The 25067-nt window shown below is 37.1% G+C and overlaps 1 protein-coding gene across 2 annotated transcripts in view; it reads left to right on the top strand.

The window, feature by feature from the left end:
* Positions 1–25067, top strand: part of LOC150107633 (uncharacterized) — a 271977-nt gene that overhangs the window by 164891 nt on the left and 82019 nt on the right. For both annotated transcript variants that reach the window (XM_090391984.1, XM_090391983.1), the window contains one exon: positions 5114–5221. In XM_090391984.1, coding sequence (XP_090248110.1) covers positions 5114–5221 — 108 coding nt within the window. The remainder of the gene's footprint in view (positions 1–5113; positions 5222–25067) is intronic.

Here is a 25067-nt window from a genome sequence, read left to right as displayed (position 1 = left end):
CAACGAGTTGCCCTGGTGTTGTACCACCTTACCCCAGTCCTGAAGATACTTTCAGGCGCAAACTTTGTTTGCTCACACTTGGATAAAGGATTAAACTAAATTTATTATATACTCTAACCAAGTGAAAAATAAACTTTCAACATATTCTTGTTGTATCTAGTAATTAGTTGAAAAATTATTATATGAGATATGAAGTGTCAGAAATATTAGAAAATATCCAGGAAGAATGTACACTTCAGTACTGGATGTAGAAAGGCCTCTCAGAAAATCAAAAATGTGAAATAATGCTGAAATATACAATATTCAATTTTACACTTCAGAGGTGTAATAGTTTTACAGTGGCTGTGTTGCATAATTCAGAAGATGAAATTCTGGATGATTAGAATAAGGTGTCTATATTGCCGGGCTGGTTGGCCGAGTGATTAGCGTATCCGCATTCCAGCCAAAAGGCCACGGGTTCAAATCACGCCATGGGCATGGATGTTTGTGATTGTCAGTGATAGCACTAGTGGTGGCAGTCGGCGGTAGATGGCATTGGTGTTAGATGATTAAGGTTGTGGAGTATTGAGATTGTAGAGTAGATGCCCTCCCTCGATAAGTCTTTTGAAGTAGCAAAAGAAAAGAGTGAGAGAGAATGATTAGTCTTTTGCCACGGTATGACAGTGAAATGTTTAAAAGGAGGGCCATAATTGTGAATGACTTTATGCGTGGGTTATGTATGACGAGTGGTGTGGAATTTTTGGACATGTGGAGTGAGTTTGATGGGCAAAAGGATCTGTAGAAGATGGATGGCTTGCATTTGAATGGCGGTGTAAGAAGACTTGAGAAAGTGTTGCTGAATGTAGTGGATGTGCCAATTCAGGGAGGCAGTTGAATGTAAGAATGAATATAATATGCCAGAGCAAATAAGGACAACAAATCAGAGTGGGATAGTTAATATAAGGCATCAAGGTAGGGTTGGGGCTAATGAGGGTCTTAAATTCATGTACACTAATACTAGGAGTATTAGGAACAAGAAGGAAGAGTTTTTGGCCATGGTTGGCACTTCCAGAACACAGGTTATTGGTATTAGTGAGACATGGCTGACTGTAGATGATAGCCAATGGGATTGAATGTGATGGGTATAGTGTGTTCAGGAATGACAGAGAGAATAAAATGGGGGGAGGAGTATTGTTGATGATAGCTGATGAGCTACAGCCAACGAGAATAGAAGTTGAATTGCAGGATAGAGAAAAGAGCACATTTGAGGCCATTTGGTGTGAGATTGTGGCTAGCAGAACTAAATATACAATTGGGTGCTGCTATAGACCAGGTGATGGAAAAGATGGTGGTGACAGTATGCACAAGCAAATAGAAGAAATGAGTGGAAGGAGGGTGATTATTATGGGAGATTTCAACTATGGTCGCATTGATTGGAGTGAGGAGAGGACACACGGGAGGAGGAATTGGTTTTATGCGGTTATTAAGGGATAACTATCTGCGACAGCATGTAATGGAAAATACTAGGGGTCAGAGAGTGCTTGACCTAGTAATTACATCTGAGGATTTGGCTGTAACAAATATGACCATATTGCCACCAATTGGTGAGGTGATCATAGGGTCTTGACTTGGGAGGTGGCTAAAGGTGTAGAATTTTCAATTAAGAAAGGGCACATGTGGAATTATCGGGCTGGAAAGTATGACAAGCTTAGGAGTTTGATTGGTTCAGTGCCATGGCATGTACAACTGCAAGGACTAGAAGTTGATAGTGCATGGGAGGTAGTTAAGAAGTTCTTGCATGAAGCAATGGCTGACTGTATACCTAGAGTCCGAATAATAAATCAAGTAGGGGTTAAATGGATGAATAACACCATTAAGCTTGAGCTGCAAAAAAAGAAACAACTATGGAGGGAATTTAAGGAGAAAGGTGACCGGCAGGCACATGAACAGTATAAAGCGCAGGCCAGAAGGGTAACGAGTGTGGTAAGAAAAGCAAAAAAGGATTACGAAAGAACATTGGCCATGCAGGCTAAAGAGAATCCTAAACAGTTTTTTAGATATGTAGCAAGTAAAAGGAAAAATGTTCATGGCAAAATGATTTTAAAGAATGCCGATGGTAGGGAGGTAACTGAATCAGTTGATATAGTTGAGTTACTTAGTGAGCACTTTGCAAGAATATATTATCCAGGTGGTGACATTGCAGAAACGAATAAACCAGTAGATTATACGGGAATTGTGGTGAATGAAGTGGAGGTGAGTAGTCTATTGCATAACCTCAATGTCAATACATCTGTGGGATTGGATGGTATACCAGCTCGTGTTGTACGAGAAGCAGCTAAAGAATTGTCAGTACCTTTGACCATTTTGTTTAATTTGAGTCTCGGGTCTGGGTTAGTCCCGAGCTGGTGGAAAGAGGGGAAAATAGTTCCACTGCATAAAGGTGGTTCCAAGACTGCTGTTGTAAATTACCGACCGATTAGCATATCAGGAATCATTGTCAAGGTCTTAGAGAAATTAGTCAAGAAAAGAATACAGGATTGGATAGATGAAAATGGGATATTGTATGGGGGACAACATGGTTTTGTGAAGGGTAGATCATGCCTCAGTAACTTGCTCACGTTTTATAACACAGTGACGGCTGAACTGGATAGTGGTAATGGGTTTACAGTGATACTACTGGACCTTGCCAAGGCCTTTGATAGGATACCACATATAACCCTAATCAGTAAACTGGAGCAGATGGGGATAGATATAGGGTTGGTGAGATGGATAGGAGGGTGGTTGAAGGAGAGATACCAGAGAGTGGTTTATTCAGGAGTGGAGTCTAAAAGACGTCTTGTGACTAGTGGAGTGCCGCATGGCTCTGTTCTTGGACCACTGCTTTTCAATTTGTTCATCAATGATATTGGAAAGGATTTGAGAGGAAGTGTTCACTTGTTTGCTGATGATGCAAAGTTGTGTAGAGCAATTGTGAGTGCACAGGATGTCAAAATTTTACAGGATGATTTTAATAGTTTGGAGGACTAGGCTAGGAAAAATGGATGTCAATTTAATGTGGCAAAGTGTAAGGTTATGCACTTTGGGGTGAAAAGAATAGCAGCAGTATATCGCATTGGTGGAACCGTACTCCAGGAGATTGATGAGGCCAGGGATTTGGGAGTGTTGGTGGATAGGGAGTTGAAGTTTAGGGGGCACATTGCAAACGTGACTAAAACAGCTCACCAAATCACTTGGCTTCTGAAAAACACTTTAACATGCAGAGACAAACAAGTTGTTGTTCCTCTGTATCGAGCCTTGATAAGACCCCATCTGGACTACTGTGCCCACTTATGGGCACCAGGGTTTCTTCGTGATGGGGAGGAAGTGGAGAGGGTCCAGAGACGAATGACCAAGATGATAGCATGTCTGTGGAATGAACCTTATGAGAATAGGTTGAGGATTTGTGGGTTGCAGAAATTGGACGAGAGGCGAAGGAGGGGTGATATGATTGAGACATTCAAATTACTGAAGGATTTTTATAAGATTGATCCAGAAGATATTTTTGAAAATATGACTGGTGGTGGGAGGACTAGGGGCCATGCATGGAAGCCGTTACCCAAGTCTCCACTTAAAATTGAATGTACAGAAAATGAGTTATATTAGTCCCTACTATCCCCTTCTTATTCATTTCTATTGTTATTCATCTCTGTTGTTATGTTATAACATATTGTTATATGTTATGAAGGGAAGTGGTATTCAACTTATCTCTTTACTTTATGTAGATATGTTATATACTCTTTGATAAATCCAGTACAGTTATCTTTATTTAAATTGGATAAATTCTATAACAAACTGGCATGAACATCAGCAGTAAAGTGATAAACTGTGAAAATCATCTGCACTGAATAGTAAACCAGCTTTCATTTATGGATCAAAATGTAGGATGGGAAAAAAATACAGATGTTAGTTCTGAATAGAATTAGCAGTGTGTAAACAGCTGTCATCATTGACAGAATCATATTAAAAAGGAAGATAGAAATTAACTTCATATTGAAGTTAGTACAGTCACTTAAACAGAATGAGAGAGGAAAGGTCAGTGATCCCAGGTGTTTGATGCCAGGATAACTGGAAAAAGATCCAGAGGAAGACTAAGATTTAAGTGTGTTAATGCAATTAGAAGTGCCTTCAAATGTTTGAAATGTAAGTGTTGACATATTGATGACCTAAGAATATATTAATTCGAAAGAAAATTGTTAATAGGCAGCTGGTAATAACATAAACTTAATTATGTAGGACTTTCATAGTATTCTGTACACTCCCTTTAAGAGAAAATTATATTGATGATTTTGAAACAATCCTTTTTTTTTTTTTTTAACTTAGACTTACTGGTTCATATATTTGCCCCTTCCCTTACAAATAACATTGTGTATCTTTCTTCTAGATATTAGTTTCTGTCAGTAATACATTTTTATTTCTACTCATACTGATAAGTCATTGTAGCATCTCATTTTTTGACTGGTAGTAGCACTTCCTGTAATTAAACTCGAACTGAGATCCCTATTGTGATTAAAAGGATGGTGTGAGAGACAAGAAAACCTCCAAATTTGCATTCCATTCTCTTGTGAGTGAGTAGTAAAATTTCTCATTTTAAGAGAATGCTGCTAAACTTAGATTCACAAAAATATCACCTTAGTACAGTTAATCAAAAGTTGGGAATTGGTGGCTCCAAACGTGATAAAATATGCTCTCATTTTGTACATAGTTAAAGCTAAATCTTTATTTTTCTTACTCTTGCTTCTTTCAACATTCTGAAATCATAAAAGTAAACTTCAAAACATTGGATAAAATATCACCCATAGAAACAAGCTCTCCTTAGTGCTTGTGTGAGTTGTGTATGTTTTATGAAATAGATCCAGCAATGCTTTTCATCTCTAGATGCAAATTACATGTGCTAATCTAATTTTCAACATTGGTATTTGATATTCAAAAAGTTTCCCATTCTGCTGAATTGTTATGTTTTCTGACATGCAGCTTACTCCTGATATTTTTGTAGTTAAGACATTGTATTTACATTTTTGTTTTAATAAATATATGCATTTAAGTCTGAACTTAGTATTTTGTCAAATTTTATTTTATATGTTATTATTTCTTCTAGCAAAATGAATTGCAAAGTTCTCATAAAGAAATTACTCCACATTCTGCATTATCATCTAAACCACTTGTATCCCATTTTGAACGTACTATATATGATATCTCAGAAATGGTAAGCTTCATAAATATTTAAACATTCTGTTATCTTTTTACCCATCACTTTATTCAGGCTAGCTGACTATCTGCATATAGTCAGGTATATAGTCTGTATACAGGATATCATTAATTGTATTTTATTTAATGATATAAGAACCAAGAATTTTTCATACTTTTTGATGTTATGACCCAAAAATATATTTAAAATATTAATTATATATTTTATGTTGCTTCCACCCGTGAAAGGTTATTTTGTAAACCTGTAGTATATAATTTGTACTGTGGGCTAAGGGTTTTTAAATCAATTTTTAAATTTTTTTGTATTTTTTATTTATATTTTTACATAGTCTGGAAACCCTGCTCTAGAGACCAAACACAAAACTTTTTCAGGCCTCCAATAAGTGGGGTGGTGGTCTTACACCTGGCAATGACATTCATCTTCCACCTAAAGACGATCACAAACATTCATGACCACAGCAGGATTCGATATATATACCACTTGGCTAACCAGGCTGGGGATATATATAATGTGGATAAGAAATCAAACCAACTTCTCTGATGTCATAGGAAGAGTGAAGCATCTGAAGTGGCAATGGGCTGGGCATATTGCTCGAAGACAAGATCAGCGATGGACAAAATAAGTACTGGATTGGATTCCACAAGAGGAAAAACAACCACAATGCCGACCTAAATCACGGTGGATTGATGATATCATCAGATTTGCAGGCGTGACGTGGGAAAGGAGAGCCATGAACAGACAGTTTTGGAGTAATCTTAGAAAGGTCTTCATCCAGCAGTGGATTGACAATGGCTGATTATGATGATGATGATATATAGGTATCCCTTGCTTAATGCGGATTTGATTATTGCAGCAATCCCTTGATATTATTATTATTATTATTATTATTATTGTTCCGGGAAACTCCAAGGAGTCGACAGACTCATCGGGGGAGGCCCTAACATCATGTCAAGAACAACTATTCAACATTCACACAGTATCTATCATACCTTGCCTTGAACTCATTCACGGTCGTAGCACCCACAACAGACTCTAGAAGCTTATTCCACTCATTTACCACTCTCCAAGTAAAGAACCTAGCTCTAACACTCTTGTCAACCACGCTCTTGCCCAGCTTCCGTGCATGGCCCCTAGTCCTCCCACCACCAGTCATATTTTCAAAAATATCTTCTGGATCAATCTTATAAAAACCCTTCAGTAATTTGAATGTCTCAATCATATCACCCCTCCTTCGCCTATCGTCCAATTTCTGCAACCCACAAATCTTCAACCTATTCTCATAAGGTTCATTCCACAGACCTGCTATCATCTTGGTCACTCGTCTCTGGACCCTCTCCACTTCCTCCCCATCACGAAGAAACCCTGGTGCCCATAGCTGGGCACAGAAGTCCAGATGGGGTCTTATCAAGGCTCGATACAGAGGAACAACAACTTGTTCGTCTCTGCATGTTAAAGTATTTTTCAGAAGCCAAGTGATTTGGTGAGCTGTTTTAGTTACTTTTGCAATGTGCCCCCTAAACTTCAACTCCCTATCCACCAACACTCCCAAATCCCTGGCCTCATCAATCTCCTGGAGTATGGTTCCACCAATGCGATATACTGCTGCTATTCTTTTCACCCCAAAGTGCATAACCTTACACTTTGCCACATTAAATTGACATCCATTTTTCCTAGCCTAGTCCTCCAAACTATCCAAATCATCCTGTAAAATTTTGACATCCTGTGCACTCACAATTGCTCTACCCAACTTTGCATCATCAGCAAACAAGTGAACACTTCCTCTCAGATCCTTTCCAATATCATTGATGAACAAATTGAAAAGCAGTGGTCCAAGAACAGAGCCCTGTGGCACTCCACTAGTCACAAGACGTCTTTTAGACTCCACTCCTGAATAAACCACTCTTTGATATCTCCTTCAACCACCCTCTTATCCATCTCACCAACCCTATATCTATCCCCATCTGCTCCAGTTTACTGATTAGGGTTCCATGTGGTATCCTATCAAAGGCCTTGGCAAGGTCCAGTAGTATCACTGTAAACCCATTACCCCTATCCAGTTCAGCCGTCACTGTGTTATAAAACGTGAGCAAGTTACTGAGGCATGATGTACCCTTCACAAAACCATGTTGTCCCCCATACAATATCCCATTTTCATCTATCCAATCCTGTATTCTTTTCTTGACTAATTTCTCTAAGACCTTGACATTGATTCCTGATATGCTAATCGGTAATTTACAACAGCAGTCTTGGAACCACCTTTATACAGTGGAACTATTTTCCCCTCTTTCCACCCGCTCGGGACACAAATTAAACAAAATGGTCAAGGGTACTGACAATTCTTTAGCTGCTTCTCGTACAACACGACCATCCAATCCCACAGATGTATTGACATTGAGGTTATGCAATAGACTACTCACCTCCACTTCATTAACCACAATTCCCGTATAATCTACTGGTTTATTCGTTTCTGCAATGTCACCACCTGGATGATATACTTTTGCAAAGTGCTCACTCAGTAACTCAACTATCTCAACTGATTCAGTTACCTCCCTACCATCGGCATTCTTTAAAATCAATCTGCCATGTACATTTTTCCTTTTACTTGCTACATATCTAAAAAACTGTTTAGGATTCTCTTTAGTCTGCATGGCCAATGTTCTTTCGTAATCCTTTTTTGCTTTTCTTACCACACTCGTCACCCTTCTGGCCTGCGCTTTATACCGTTCATGTGCCTGCCGGTCACCCTTCTCCTTAAACTCCCTCCATAGTTGTTTCTTTTTTTGCAACTCAAGCTTAATGGTGTTATTCATCCATTTAACCCCTACTTGATTTATTATTCGGACTCTAGGTATACAGTCAGCCATTGCTTCATGCAAGCACTTCTTAACTTCTTAATATACGTGGCAAGAGTTTTGATTAACGCACCTTTAAATTTACCATGCAAAATCATGCTCACGCCACGAGGCTAGCAGCTTCGTCATCCAAATTCTCTTAATGATCTGTGTGAGAATGTGAAAGTTTTATTTTTCCCACAAATACAACATCATTGTTACAACCTATGGACATGGGAGTCATTGCAACTTTCAAAGCCTATTTTCTTAAAAAGACATTCTCAAAGGCAGTTGAAACAACAACGGGTGAAAATCATGCCACGAGGCTATGAAAATTCCGAGAAAATCATGCCACGGGGCTGAGTGCCAGCCAGTTACTTTGCTGCTAGCATTAAGAGTGGGTGCATTACAAGCTACAGTTGTTCTGTTGTATGTATTTACAAATTACCTGCTTCGTAAATTTTACAGCCCATTGATCATGTCGAAGAATAAGAGCAATCCCACAACCAGGTCATTAAGTGAAAAAAAGAAGAGGAAGGTAAGTTTTGTATTTTAATTATGTCAAGTTTTATATCTAATTACCAGAGATACAAAACTTGATATAATTAAAAGATTTAAACGTGGTGAAAGTAAAAGTAAGATCGCATGCGAATTTGGTTTTAACGAGTCTACAATAAGCACTATTTTATCCAAAGCTGATGAGCATTGCAAGCAAGGTAAAGTGGCATCTACATCTGCAAGTATGCAATGCACGCGTAACCGGAGCGCTATAATGGTTGAAATGGGAGATCTGTTGATTATTTGGCTGGAAGACTGCCATCAAAAGAGAATTCCAATTCGATGAGAATTCCAATCCTATAATATCACGGCCAAAGCTCTAAGCCTGTTTTCAAGATTTAAAGAGACTAAATATAAAGAAGACAATTCAAAATTCGTAGCTAGCAAAAGCGGGCTTGAAAATTTTAAATCTAGAGCTGGACTAAAGAATGTGAAAATAACAGGTGAAGCTGCAAGTGCCAATGAAGATGCTGCATCCACATTTCCTGCTGAGCTGCAGAAAATTATTGAAAATGATTACGATTACTGCCAAATTTTCAATGTAGATGAAACTGGACTCTATTGGAAAAAAATGCCATCTAGAACTTTTATATCAAAAAAAGAAGCAGCGCAGCATGGCTATAAAGTATCAAAAGATCGCTTAACTGTTATGCTTGGAGGGAATGCTAATGGAGATTTTAAATTGAAGCTGCTGCTTGTCTATCGAACTCAGAACCCAACGGCTTTAAAAGGGTGTAACAAGAACTCTTTACCTGTAATTTGGTGGGCGAATCAGAAGGCTTGGGTTAACCAAATTATATTCGAAATTTGATTTAAGTCTTATTTTTGCCCAGCAATTCAAACTTATTGCAAGAGAAATAAATTAGCTTTCAAAGCTCTTTTGCTTTTAGACAATGCACCTGGTCATCCAAATTCTTTTAATGATCTGTGTGAGAATGTGAAAGTTTTATTTTTCCCACCAAATACGACATCATTGCTACAACTCATGGACATGGGCATCATTGCAATTTTCAAAGTCTATTTTCTTAAAAAGACATTCTCAAAGACAGTAGAAACAACAACGGGAGAAAATGCGATTACGCTCCATGAATTTAAAAAAAAAATTTAACATTAAACATGCAATTGAGAACATTCGCGACTCATGGGAGCAAGTGTCTTCTAGTTGCATGAAAGCTGTTTGGAAAAACCTTCTGCCAGAATGCGCTAATGACTTGGGTTGTTTTCAAAATCCTGTGAACAACATGGTCAAAGAAATAGTTGCAATTGGTGAAGACCTCAGTTTTGATGGTGTTGATGCAGAAGATGTTAAAGAATTATTGGATTCAGATTCAAAAGATTTCAGTGACAACGATCTTCTTGAAATTGAACAATGCACATATGAAGACAACGAACAAATGGAATGTGAAGATGAGGTTCCAAAAGAAATAACAGTCAAAGAACTGGATGGAATATTTCGCAGTTTAGAATCGCTTAAGCAGCAAGTAATGGATATGGATCCAGATGTTAATCGAAGAATGCTTGTTTGCCAAGGTCTGGAGAGTCATTTTGCTTGTTATCGTAGAATTTATGCCGATAAAAAAAAACTAAAACTGTTCAAACGACTCTTTATAACTTCTTTTGATTAAAAAAAATTGCAATAACTAATATAGGTACAAGTATTTATTAAACATTTACTTTGCATTCATTTTTTATCTTTCCTAAAAGAGTACCATATAAAACGAACTATTAGTACAGTAATCAATCAGGGATGAATTGTACTTTTTACCATTGATTATTAGATTTGATTAACGCGGTGACATCGAGAGATTAATTAACCACGTTAATCAAGGGTTACCTGTGTATATATATGTGTGTGTATTTTTTTTTTTTTTTTAATTTACAATTTTGAAATTGTAAATTGTATATTTTAAATTGTGCATACACACACACAGTAGACTCAAGTTCCTTCCTATGCCTTGATAGAAGTCACCAGTGCAACACTGATGAGCAATTCGGAATTAATAGAGGCTGCATAAAAGTTTGAAAGCACTTCTTTCATATCATGGATCTTATCTTTGCTCAGCAGGTTCAAGATCATAGATCCCATGAAAAAAGCCATAGTGGTGGCTAAGTGTAAGAAGTTGATTAAAAAAATTCTATTGCAGAAATCAAATGCTGCTACTGATTGCTGTCATGGAAACCAGAATACAAATAGGGAGTGTGTATGATCCCTCTCTCTCTCTCTCTCTCTCTCTCTCTCTCTCTCTTCCAACCTGAGTAATGTACATTTTCATCTCCAGTCTGTAAAATCTTACCTGCTTTTTGCTGACAAACTAACGTTTTAACTCCTCACGTACTACTCATTTCAACTTTTCCAGTTACACAGTATGTCAGAAAGTAACTTAGAATCCCATGATTTTGATCTTGTTTAGCTAAAAATCTCAGCTCTGTTTATCAAATTCATTAGCTGTCTCTATCACTCTTTTAATGCCACCAACCCTTCTGAACTTTTCAACTTCTTTTCATTAAATGTTGATGTTCTTTAGTCCAACTTTCCTAACAGTGAAGTCACCTTCCTCTGAGATTTTGATGTTCACAACACCAACTGGCTTTTTTCCTCCAGCTGCAGAGATCAAGCAAGTAGAAGATGCTGAGATATTTGCTGTCACAAGAGATCTTACACATTGTCCACGTGACTACCAGAGTATCAGACAACTCCAGTCACTTTCCAAACACTCTAGATATCTTGTTTACTAGTAACCTCTAGGTATTGTGGATGTAGTTTGTCCTCTAGGCAATTCAAACCACAATGCAGTAATCTATTCTCTTCTCCACCTGCTTAGCCTCATTCCCTTGGATTATTAATTTTGGCCTTCCAACCCAAACATTGAAGTAATCCTTATTGGTATGTAAACATTTATGCCCAGTTTGACTCTACAAGTCTCATCCCCTTTTTAAGTTTTGGTTCTCCAAAAGGTGTACCACGGCTGTACAAGAAAAGAACTGGGCATATTGTAACTGGCTTTCATCCCAATCTCTTTCTCCTTTAACAGCATACAAACCTGAAATAGCTGCAAGAAAACTATCAATACATCCAAAACCGATTTGAAATATCCCAAAGCAGGAAACTTGCATCCATCTTGTCCAAATAGTAGTTATGCCTTGCGTTCTCTTGCCATATCAGTTGATCACAATTTCTCTTGAACATTTCTCCCATCCCTGTTATGCCTGAATTATTCTATCACATCGCCCACAGAAAAAGCAACAATCCCCTGGTTTCAGGCTTTTTCCTCAAATGTGTACATAATTGATCTTGGTAAATGTTCCCCAACCATTCCCACACTGTCCCTTTGACTTTTGTTCAGAAAGAGAGTAGAGGAATCTTATTCAAATTAGATACAAAGAATCTCCTGTTTTGTGGTTTTCATGATCTCTTAATCCATTGGCATCTACCCAAAACAGCCATGAAATCAGTGTATGTACAATTCATGAAAGGTGAAGACTCATTCAACTATCATCTAGTTTCTCACATCTCAATACTCTCCAAAACCATTAACACTCATCTTCTGCACTGCCTTAAAGGATCTCACCTGATAAACTTTATCCAGTAGGGATTCCACTACTGTTGTTCAACAGGCGATCTGCTTATCTATATCACCAATCCTTGGACAGATGATTGTAAAAGCCTGCTCTGGATGAGTTTGTATAGCTCCTTGAGTTTATAAGGCTCATCTTTTTTTTTAATTAACAAATCATAAAGGATTCCTCTTGATATCTCCAAAGCCTTTGACCAAATCTGGCACACTCCTTCCTGTATATCAAGAAGCATTATCAAAAGTAAGTGGAGAAAACCTGAGGTCTTTTTTTATTGGAAAACAAACAAAACTGCATTTTGGAAGCATTGAAGTTGACTAGATTGCTTTTACCCCACAGATTGTGTGAAGATCAGTGTTCAGGGCACTTATTATAGATGATCTTGAAGCATGAGATGTTTGAGCAAGCACTGCAAGGCCTGTCATATGAGTAGGATGAGTGGAGTGTGCTGTCATCGGCAAAACTATGAATAGGGTTTATGGTGAATGAGAGCAGGTCATTTATATAAATCAGGAAGAGGATAGGTGAAATAACAGAGCCCTAGGGAACACTGGCATTAATATATTCATATCAAAATAAAAATGTCACTTTCTCAGATTGTGAAATTATTATCAAAAGACTTTAACTTTGCAATTAGCATCAAAAGTTATTCCTAAAGTAGATTCATGGTGAAAATTGATCATGTATTACTAATTTATTGAATGCAAAAATGAATGGCACCCGTCTTTAAATTACCTTGGTTTGTTTACATTATCATTCTCCTTTAAATTAAAGATGACCAGAAACCCCTGTGGGATCTCAGAAAATAAAACATTGTCTTCTTATCTGAGAGAGAGATAATGGAACTATAATCTGTGTGCTACTATTTCTTGCTATTTATAAAGCCTTCTTGGTTACTGCGCCTTTTGAAATACCGTTATTCTAATTAGCAGTGCGCAACTTTCTCTCTCATAACCTTTCTTGCTTATACTATTGCATGCTATGTTTATCTACCTTTTGCACTACGAGTCTTATGCCTACGGATACTAGAAAAATTATTTTATTGAGACTCTGCACTAATATCTTTTAATTGGCATAAAACTCAGTAATATGGCCGGTTGATTTCTCTCTCTCTTTCTCTAACACAAATTCCTTCAGTAAAACTTTACACAAACAGTCCTGGTCTATTTTGCACTTAACTATACGCTTCGGCTATCTCACTTGGTTTACTGCTCACAAGTCCGAAATTTTTTTAGGAACAGTGCATTGTAAAATAAACAATTAGGTGGCACTCTATAGACATATAATTAAAACACATTTATTTACATTTAAAATAAAGTACATTAAATAAGTGATAAGGAGGTTACTCTTCTCTCTCTACCTATCCTTTTGGTATAAAGAAACAAACTTTCTCTTTTCAATATTAAATGACTAAACTTGCCATAGCTAGTTAATCTCATAAAGAGATTAACTAGCTATGGCAAGTTATCTTACAATTTATATTCTAGTTAACAACAACTCAGAGGACTCTGCAGATTAGCTAGTTATGGAAAGTTATCTTACCAATTTATATTCCAGTTAACAACAAATCAGAGGACTCTCTTATAGATATTTCTTATTACTATTTCTTATCAGCCCATCTATGACATATCTCCTAGATTACAAAAAGAATGTACATTAGAGGTTGGACACACTTACCGAGGCTCTTTGTCATGCCACCTTCCATAGGTCCAGCATCAAAGACTCTGTGATTCTTCTTTCATCTCAGGCCTTGCTTCAGGGGGCGTTTCATCAGTGTATTACCGGTTCTTGGACTGCAGTTTTCCCGGTACTCAAAAGCTCAGGCAAGAAGTTTCAGCATACAGGCTTGAAGATCGTTCTGTGGCTTTTGAATTTGGTTGACTTCCCAATTTTTTTCTCTGGCATGGGTTTGCCGTAAGGTCTGTTTCTGTGGGTCAGTATGATTCTTGGTTCTCCGCCGACTGCCTCTGACTCTCTTCGTAACAGCGCCTAGCCTCTCCTTCTGTCAGCAACTGGACCTTGCCTCTTCTCGACTACCTCTAGTTCTCTGCTGAAAACTTGCCACTAGTTCTCTGCCGGAGACTGTCCCACAATGTTCAGCTCAGTCCTCTTTTATTTTCGCCATCTTGGGACCTTGCACCAAGGGTTTTAAACCCCGAAGAAATCGGCAGTTCCCCTTGATCCTTTTGTTAAGGCCAGCCCATTCTTTTTTTATTTTCATTGTCTTGTCGGGCAGTGGAAATTTCTCTGAAACTAGCAGACCTCTTTAATACTAGCTTTGAAGGTGTTCATGCGCAGAGCTTACAAACAACTTTCTCACACACTTAATCGTAAACAACTTTCTTGTGCTCTTATACATAGCTATTATACAAAGTTCTGATGGCATGGCATTGCCTTTGTTTTTGACATTCTAGAAACTTTAGTTAAAACAGTAAATACAATCAATTCCCATAGGGTTATTTACATTAATAAAATACATATAGACAAACAAGGTTATTTTTGTAACAGTTCTCATGAGACTTGACCTTAGTAAAAATCGATGTAAAGCGCTTTGATATTTTTAAGCTACATTGAATTTTACAGAACTATCATTTTACACAACAGACTATGAAAAGATGTTGACCATATTAGAAGATTGAAATCTTTTATATGAGAATCAACTGAGTTCCTACATGGAAAATTCATCTGAGGACAGATGATCTCGCAGATAATTTTCTTGGTGTCAAGAACTGAAAATAAACTATACTGGTTCCACTAAGATTCAGAAGTCTCGAGATACAGAAAGGAGATATTTCACTTACCCAGTTGACGATGTCAACAGACTTGCTCACTCACTCACTCACTCACTCACTCACTATTTACTTCATGATTTTAATGTTTTGTACAATTCCCTTGCAAATCCAAATGTAGTGTCACTTTTCACAGATGAACCTGTTGAAAAAATGCTAAGCATTCAGGAAGGAAATAGAATTTATACTGCTGAGAGATAATTACTTAAGGGAACATGTGATCGAGGGGTCTAGGGGTGGGAGAGTATTGGACTGGTCATAGGATCAGGAGAGCTATCCATAATCAAGGTGAAATGTTAGTGAAAGTGACTATGCAGTCTTGACTTGGGAGATTGTAAAACATGAAGAATATTCTATCAAGAAGGAGTATTTGTGGAACTACAAGGCAGTTGATTATGACATGCTTAGGAAGAAGCTTAAATCTATACCATAGCATGAAACACTGCAGGGTAAGGATGTTAATAGTACATGGGATATAGTTAAGGGTCATCTAGAGAGAGAAGCAATATTGAATTCTATACCTAAGATAAGGAGGGTTGATTAGGTAGGAGTTAGATGGATGAGTAATGTCATTAAGCACTAGCTGCAGAAGAAGAAAATACTGTCAAGAGTATATAAAGAGAAAGGTGACTAGTAAACTCATGAATTTTTTGAGTTTCAGCTCTGGTAGAACTCCAAGGGACTGGAAAGAGGGCAAAATAATTCCCTTGCATAAGGGAGGTTCTAAGACTGCAGTAGAAAATTATAGACCAATCAGTATCTCAGGCATGGTGGTAAAAGTACCTGAAAAATTGGTAAAGAGAATTCAAGAATGGATAGATAAAAATACGATACTGTATGAGGGTCAACATGGCTCTGTGAAGGGTCAGTCATGCCTTAGTAATTTACTAACTTTTTATAATAGAGTAACAGCTGAGTTGGATAAAGGAAATGGCTACATGATGATTTTGCTGGATTTTGCAAAGGCATTTGACAGAATACCACATGGAACTCTGTTATGCAGATTAGAACAAATGGGGGATGGATATGACACTGGTTAAGTGGATAAGATGGTGGCTGCTGGACAGATATCAAAAAGGGGTATATTGAGGGACAGAATTGAGGCAAAAACAGGTGACTTGGAGGTGTGCTGCAAGGTTCAGTCCTGGGACCATTGCTGTTTAATTTGTACATAAATGATAAAGGAAATATTCATTTGTTTGCTGCCGATGATGATGCAAAATTGGGAGAGTAATATTAATCAAAGCAATGTGGAAAGCTTGCAAGATGATTTAAATAGGCTGTCATTATGGGTAAAAGTTAATGGATATCAGTTTAATGTTGAGAAATGTAAAGTTATGCATTTTGGGATAAATTGATTACAAGCCATGTATCACATTGATGGCACTGCTCTCCAGAAAATAGATGAAGCTAGAGATTTAGGGGGTGGTAGTAGACAGAGAGTTAAAGTTTAGAGGACATATTGCTAAGGTTGTCCATAAGATTACTTGGCTATTGAAGAACACATTAACAAGTAGAGATAAGGAATTTCTTATTCCTCTTTATATGGCCTCGATACACCCACATCTGGATTACAGTGCTTAAGTCTGGGTTTCTTGGGGATGTGAAAATGGTGGAGAGAATTCAGAGGCGAGTGATCAAGATGATGAGTAGCCTGTGGAATGTTCCCTATGAGGATAGATTGAAGGTGTGTACAATGAACTTCTGCAATGTGGATTGCAGAAGTTCATTGATAGGACAAAAAGAAGGGGTATGATAGAAACATTTAAGTTGCTTAAAGGATTTTATGGGATTGATGCAGGGGAAATGTTTCTGCACTTGGCTAGAGGGACCAGAACAAGGGGTCGTTGAATAAAGGTGTGGTTAGTAGGGATGTGAGGACTAGATTTTTTGCTTGGAGAGTTGTCAATGAGTGGAATGGGTTGGCAGAGTCAGTTGTGAGTGCTTTGTTAATTGGTTCAATGAGAGGTATGATAGATTGTGTGGATAGATTGGGTCTCCTTGGCACCTTGATGGAGGTGTCCATATTATAATAATAATCCTAAACAACATGTTACTGAATAATCAGGTGCTCCACTTGATCTCTCCATTTAATAGTATTACACCACACCAAAACAATTGTAATAATAAAAAAATTATTAACTTGAATGGCTTATATTTCACTGGATTTCAAACAAGCATTTTCAGAGCACAGTTACATGTTACAATACACCAGCAACAATGAGTATTGGAAACAATTCAAGTTGTTAGGGCCAAAAGATTTAAAGTCCTCCAATATTGTATAAATTTTTTTATCTTAAGATGACTCCCAGAACTTCCTCTTTGTCAATAGTAGGCCAGTGACAATCATGGGTCACTTTGTACATGCTCTGGGATGTAATAGAGACCAAACTTTGTCCTTTGGTGAGGAGATTGTGGTTTTGAGTTTCAAGTATGGGTCACAAAGAAATATAACCATGTAAATATGGCATGAAGATTGCATTTCTTCACAGTCTGTTTGGCAAAGTGGTTAGCATAAATGTTCTCCAACCAACAGGTCACAGATTCTAATCCTGCCATGGATATTTGTGATTGTCTTTAGGTGGGAGATGAATTTCATCATTCAATGTGAGATCCCACTCCTTGCTTATTGGTGGCTTGAAAAAGTTCCATGTTTGGTCTCTAGAGCAGTGTTTCCAGACTATATATATATATGTTTATTTGTTTTGCTTTCTTGGGAAAAGGATTAAAGCCAAGTATAAAATTTCTTGGTATCTTTAACGCATAATACACCCGGTAAAAAACTTTCTACATTTTTCTCTCATCCAGAGATTTTTATTAAGAAGGTCAAGCACCTTTTGTCTACTTGTATCTGAGATATATATGACTTCCGCATTATTTCAACATTGGAATCTCTCCTGGGTCTGGCTCCCACTGAAGAGACCTCAATAAAGGTCAAACCGGTCTGGGTAGTGGCCCTTCCTATTATGCATTGCATTATACATGCCTGAAAAGGGGGTGTGCTTTGCATTATGGAATACATGCTAAGGCAAGTGATATGAAGTCATCAGCCTCTATATACAAGAAATAGCTCAGGCGTGAATATATTTCACTTGCAAAACTTTGTTTTGCTTACTTGGGAAAAGGATTAAAACCAAGTATAAAATTTCGTGGTATCTTTAACGTATAATACACCCAAGGTAAAAAACTTTCTATATATATATATATATATATATAAAGGGTGCTTAAGGGTCAAAGCTGTATAACTGAAAGAGACCTCCACATAGCCTTTAAAGGAATGTGGAGAACCAACCAGAGCTTCTGACCTAATGTCCAATCCTCACCTTCGCGTGGTGCACCCTGTTGGGTATCTACCTGGATACTGAACGAACGAGGATGGGCTGGCAATTTGGGATTTAGCCGACCAAATTGTATTTTTATTGGCTTAAACCAATATAGAAAATGATGGTACAACATGACAAAATTTCATGCTGGCTGGGGCATCACCCGATTAAACAAGAGCCTCTGTTGTTTTCGGGAGGGAACCAGAGCAAATAGTGAAAAGTCAGCTACTGGAACAAATCTGAAAGCACACCCCAACTCACCAGCGTTAAAGATCGGTACTATCAACATAAGAAGCTTGAATCGCAAAGAAATGGAGCTAGCTGAAGAATTAGATGAGTACCAGATCGATATAATAGCGGTGACTGAAACAAAAAAGACCAAAACTGGTGAGATCTTTCTGAGCAATAAATACAAAATGTTATATTCAGGAAATGACAATCAAGGAAAAGAAGGAGTAGCTGTAGTATTCAACACAAAATAGGAGGCTAATCTTCTTGAATGGCAGGCAGTCTCAAGTAGAGTGATGTGGGCAAATATCAGAATAGGGAACTGGACAATGAGACTTATTTGTGCTTATGGTCCCACAGAAAGTTCTACTAAGGTAGAAGTGGAGGAATTTTTTGATGCTTTAGAAAAAGCAACTGACACAATGAAAAAGGAAAAGTTGGTCCTTGTTGGGGATCTAAATAGCAGAGTAGGAAATGATTGTCAGACATACAAAAATATTTTGGGAAAATTTGGAGAAAAGAGCAAAGCTAATAATAATGGCAAATACCTGTTGGATTTCTGCTCAGGACATGGACTGGTTATTACTAACACCATGTTCCAACATTAAAATGTGCACAAATTCACATGGAGAGAAGAGGCAAGGAATAAGAAAAGTCTCATTGATTATGTATTGTTGATAGTGATGTTTTCTCCCTGGTGCAGGACACCAGAGTGTATAGAGGATTTGAAATTGGAAGTGATCACTATTTAGTCTTGAGCAGGATAAAATTGAATTTCATATTGAAAAGAATAACATGTAAGAAAGTTTTAAAGTGAATAAAAGTTGAGCAACTCTCTGATGTGAACAACTGTAGACTAAAATGCACAAAGATTATTGAAGAAAAAATGAAAGAGTTTAAGAACAGGAACCAAATCTTGGAGATTCAGTGGCAAGCCTTCAAGAAAACCTTGATTGATTCAGCCAGACAAATGTAAGAAAGCTAAACAAAAGTCATGGGAGGACTTTGGCATGAACATAGAAAATAAATATCAAGAAGGTGGAAAAATATTCCGGAAGGTTATTGAAGAAGCTTAGAAATGGTGGAAAGAGTGCTGTAAAAGGAGTTAGAGATGATAAAGGTGACGTGAAAACAGGAGAAAAGATATCCTTGAAGTATGGAGTAATTACTTCGAAAAATTTGCTAAATGAAACAAGCAGTGATAGCACAGTGGTAAAAAAACTCTCAACAGACATACAGTCAGGAATACATATCCATACTTGAAGTAGAAAAAGCCATCAAACGCTTGAAATGTGGAAAGGCAGGAGTAGATGATATTCGACCAGAAACGCTGAAGTATGGTGGTATAACAGTCTTACAGTGGCTACACTGCTTAGTTCAGAGGGATGAATTCCCGATGATTGGAGTAGAGCTCTAATAGTACCCATATATAAAATGGGAAATAAAACTGAATGTGAGAATTTCAGAGGTATTTCCATACTGAGTGTTCCTGGCAAGATCTATGCAAGCATACTTGAGAAACGGTTGAGAAGAATTGTGGAAGAAAAGCTTGGTGGAAAACAAGCTGGATTCAGGCCAAATAGAGGCTGTCAGGTTCAGATCTTCACTTTACGACAAATAGTTGAGAAAGCATGGAAATATAACAAAGATCTGTGTTTAAGTTTTGTTGATCTGGAAAAAGCATGTTACAAGGTGCCAAGAGAGAAGCTATTTAATACGCTATAGTTATATGGTGTCAATGGGGCCATTATATCAAGCAATGTTTAGTCTTTATTTGAGTTGTAAGTCAGCAGTTAGAATTGAAGGAAGTACAGGAAGATTGTTTAATGTTAAATCTGGTGTGAGACAAGGATGTACATTATCCCCTCTGTTATTCATTATCTATATGGATCACATTATGAAGGAAAGTGGTATTAAACATGATATCAAAATTGGAGATGTTAATGTCAGCTCCTTGCTTTATGCAGATGATGTTATACTTCTAAATAAAGGCGCTACAAGTCTGCAAGATTCTCTGACTAAATTGAATAGCTGTTGTAATAGATATGGTATGAAGGTCAGCATTAAAAAGACAAAGATAATGAAAATAGGTAGAATTGTTGAAAATGTCAACTGTGTTGTGAACGGGGAACCTGTGGAACAAGTAAAACATTTCAGCTACTTAGGCACGATTTTTACTGAAGATGGTAAATTAAATATGGAAATAGACAACAGAATCAACAAAGCTGGTATGGTAGGAAGTCAATTGAATAAATTCATATGGAATAAGAGAGAAATTAGTCAGAACACTAAATTAGCTGTATACAAGACGGTGTTCAAACCAGTTTTAACTTATGTATCTGAGAGCTGGGTCAGAAGTAAAACAGTTGACCAAAGACTAGAGACCGCAGATATGAGAGTCCTGAGAAAGATTAGAGGCGTGAACAGATGGCATCAATGGCAATATCATATTAAAAACAAGGATATTTGGAAAGAACTTGACATTGTCAGCATCCAGGAATGCGTTAGCAGAGCTAATCTCAGGTGGTATGGTCACTTAAACAGAATGGGTGAGGAAAGATTAGAAAAACAAGTGTTATCTTCCAGGTTGGCAGAAAAATGACCCATAGGAAGACCAAGATATAGGCGGATTAATACAGTACAAAGTGCCTTAGACGATAGAAATAAAAGATCTGATAATTTTGGAGTTTTGACAAGTAACAGACCGATTTGATGGAAAATTGTAGATAGGAAGTTAGTAATGATGTAAATTTTTCATGTAGTACTATCATATCCTGTACACTCCTTGAGGGTATATGTCAGGAATTTGATAATGATGACGATGATGATATTATATAATTGAAAAAAATCCTTAGCCCACTCACTAATAACATTTTTGTGGGTGGGAACCACATTAAAAAAAAAGTGAAGGCAGTACATTTACCTTCGTGTTTTTTTATGTGGCTACCAACCATGAAATTCATGTAAACATATAGCGCATTCCTTTCTTGGTGGGCTAAAGATTTTTTTTTTTTTAACATTATCTGGAAACTATACTTTAGAAACCAAATATGGAACTTATTGAAGTTAGTTAAGGCCTAAAATGAGAGAGAAAGGTTGTCTCACACAGAGTGATCTAGCTCATTTCCCATCTAAAGAAAATCACAAACATCCATGCCCATAGTGGATATGCTCAGCTGGCCAGATACACCCCAGAAGTATGGGATGTGGGAGTTCTGTGGCAAGAGCTGCATCACTAGAACAGATAATCCTGATTCTACGAATTAGTGTTTTGAGGATCACATACTTTTGGGATAGTGTGATTGTTTATGCATTATCGTGTGTGTGTGTGTGTGTGTGTGTTGACTTTCTATGAATAGAAAAAGATAGTGAGCTGTCTGAAACATGTGCAACTAATGTATCAGGAAATGACAGGCAGCTTAGTAAAATACATGTCCCACCTTATCTCCCTCTCTCCAAACACCTCAAAGCAATACTATTCTTATCCCATATGTCTGAAATTATGGCTAAAGTACTAAAGACATACGACCTTCACCACAAAATTCAAATCATTCTTCAAACTAACAATCTTGATTCATACACCAAAGGACAAACTCCACCTTCTTTTACATTCTATAGTGTATGAATTGCTCTGTCGTTATAGCTTGGCCTATTATGGACAAACTAGATGGTTAACATCTGCCTTGGACAATACTAGGAATACACTTAGTACCTTCATAATGACAAGTCAGAACTGACAGCCATGTTTTGGACATGCCTTTATACAGCATTAGTTGGAATAAAACCACTGAGCTATATAGAGGTCATATCAAGTCGAGAGACTATTTTTAGAGTCAGCAATGACTGTGATACACTCCACTAACGAACTTCAACAAGTGTGGCTGCTTTAATCTGCTAGAGGGAGGAGACCATGAAGTCATCCCTAGAAATTGAGTAAGAATGTTTTTAGCAAGGGCATGAATACTAGAATTTTCACTTGCAAGTGGAATGGGTTTCCAGAATCTGTAAGTGTTTTGTCAGTCATCAAATTCAGTGAGTGAGAGAGATATTATAGATATTGTAGTGGACTGTGTGAGTCTCCCATGATGAGTCTTCAAACTCCTTGGAGGTTCTCATGCAGTAATAATATTAATATCAGTTGCTTGCTGTTATGAAAGGGCAAAATGGATGTCAGTTTGCTGTGGTTAGCCAATAAGGCTAAATTGAAATTGTAATTTTTGCGATGTCTGAAAAGTATGGAACACAGTTGCTGTGAGATATATGTAAATCTTTGAGTTCAGTTAGAGGAAAGAACCACCATCAAAAGTGCAACACATGCTGGACAGTTGATACTTTTTAGTACACTTGCACTGAAGCTGAAAAAAATTTGGTTTGGAATGTGCTGTGTGCAAAATATTTCCAGTTTAAATTTCTGTAGCTGTGGCTATTATTCATGGGGAAGTTTCTGTATTTCTGTTCTTTTTGTCAAAAAAATAATAATGCTGAATAAGTTGAGATGCTTAGATGTTAAGCCATGACACAGCTATGGACAACTTTAGTTATTTTGCACATATTCTTCATGTCGAAGTTTCTGGAAAAGAAGACTATGTAGACACTGGAATAAAAAAAAAATAATTTACTACCTAAAATTAATTATTTACAGAGATGTTTTGCTAGCATTATCAGATGCAATTTAACACCACACACTCTACAAAAACACAAACTAAAATGACCTAGATAACAAGGGCAATCATGTGCATGTAGGAATACAATGGCACTCTTTGTGGTGATTCCTGTTGTTAATGCTGATGGGTAGATAGGGAGGTACAAAATCTATTTAAAATCATACCGTCTGTTCTGTTACAGTTAACCGGATTCTGTAGAACTTGTGCAGCCTCTAGCACTCCCTCTGATTTAGACTGGGATTTGTAAAATGGCTTTTTTCCATCTTATGAAGTAGTCTTTCTTGAAGGCATTTTGAGATAGTCTGCCTTTTGGCTTTCCATTCCAGGTGTTTTTCTGGCCAAAATGTTTGCCCTGTCTGTCCAAAGTATTGAGTTCTACACTGACAGAGGATGCTGTAGACCAGTGCTTCACAAACTTCTGGATGTCAGGGCTCTCTTTGGAAAAATTAAAATATTTCACGCCCCCCCCCCCCCGAAAAAAAATCGTTATATAGACATATTATTATAATATTTATTATATTTATATTCAATACAAAAATGCACAGCGAATATTGCAAAAATCAAATAGAAATATTACATTTTTAGTATCTTACATACACATTTGACATGGCACATTATCTCATATTTTTATATAGATAGATATATTGTTATTGTACATTTGCAGTATGAGCACATGAAACGTAAAATGATTAGTAATGAAGAAAGAATTAAAAACATAAAAGAAGTTTAATAACAATTTAATATGATGGATGTGTTTCAACACTGCTGCACAAAAAGTCAATATCAGGTGAAATATTTGAAACTGCAATTCTTAGATTTCTGGTTTGAAATGAAACTTATATGAATAAGCATATAATTACTAATATTCATTAAGCGCCGAGATACGCAGGAAGCAAAATTTGTGAAAACCCGCTCCAATGTGTGATTTTTTTCCATTAAAATATAAAAAATAACAAAAAAAAAAGAAATAATAAATAATAAAAATTAAATACGTTTCTTTTAAGATAAAAAAATCTACTTAGCCTTAAAAGATTTTTAATTTGTTTTCATTATTTCACGGCCCCCCTCAACAAAACCTATGGCTCTCAAGGGGGCCGCGGCCCACAGTTTGAGAAACACTGCTGTAGACATCTGGGAAGGAGAGAGAGAGAGAGAGAGAGACAAATGGGGGGGGGGTATCCAGGCAATTCTTGATTTCTTTTAGGCAGGTAGAAATTTTGTTTAGAGGTTTGTATACAGTTCTGATTGTGTGTCATTTCAGGAGGGAGCCTAGTTTATCTGTTGTGCCTTTGATATGGGGCAAATATCTAGTTTATGTGTAGTCTGGTTTGGGGCGTGAGAAATTGTTGTTCTTGTTAATGAGTTTGGTGAGGCCTTTATTTTTGTATTCATTTTGTTGGATTGAGGCGAGTAGAGCCTGTTGTTGCACATGCCACTTCACACCACCATCCTGCTCAGAAACTTGGAATTTCAAACCTTTAGCCTCTAGGGCAGAGCATATTTTGTCCTCAGGACCAGCAATCCACTTGGAACAACATTCCATCAAAATGGATACAACAAAAAAACTTTTTCTAAACTCCTTAAAAAAGAGTTTGCAATGTTTTATCCTACATTCCATCAAAGGCACAGATAAACTGGGCTCCCTCCTGAAACAATACAGAATCGGAACTGTATACAAACCTCTAAACAAAATTTCTACCTGCCTATGACAAATCAAGGATTTCCTAGACCACTTATTCAGATGAAAGAATATCATGTTACTGTACAAATCCCAGTTTAAATCAGATAGACTGTTCCTGGAAACTGTAACAGAAAAGATGGTATGATTTTAAATAGATTTCGGCATACCTCCTATCTACTCATCAGCATTAACAACA

The sequence above is a fragment of the Typopeltis vanoorti genome, chromosome 4, assembly GCF_054136105.1.
Source record: "Typopeltis vanoorti isolate ZY-2024b chromosome 4, IOZ_Tvanoo_1.0, whole genome shotgun sequence".
Classification (NCBI taxonomy): Eukaryota; Metazoa; Arthropoda; class Arachnida; order Uropygi; family Thelyphonidae; genus Typopeltis; species Typopeltis vanoorti.
The sequence above is the reverse complement of the archived record's forward strand: the minus strand, read 5'-3'. Positions and strand labels throughout refer to the sequence as shown.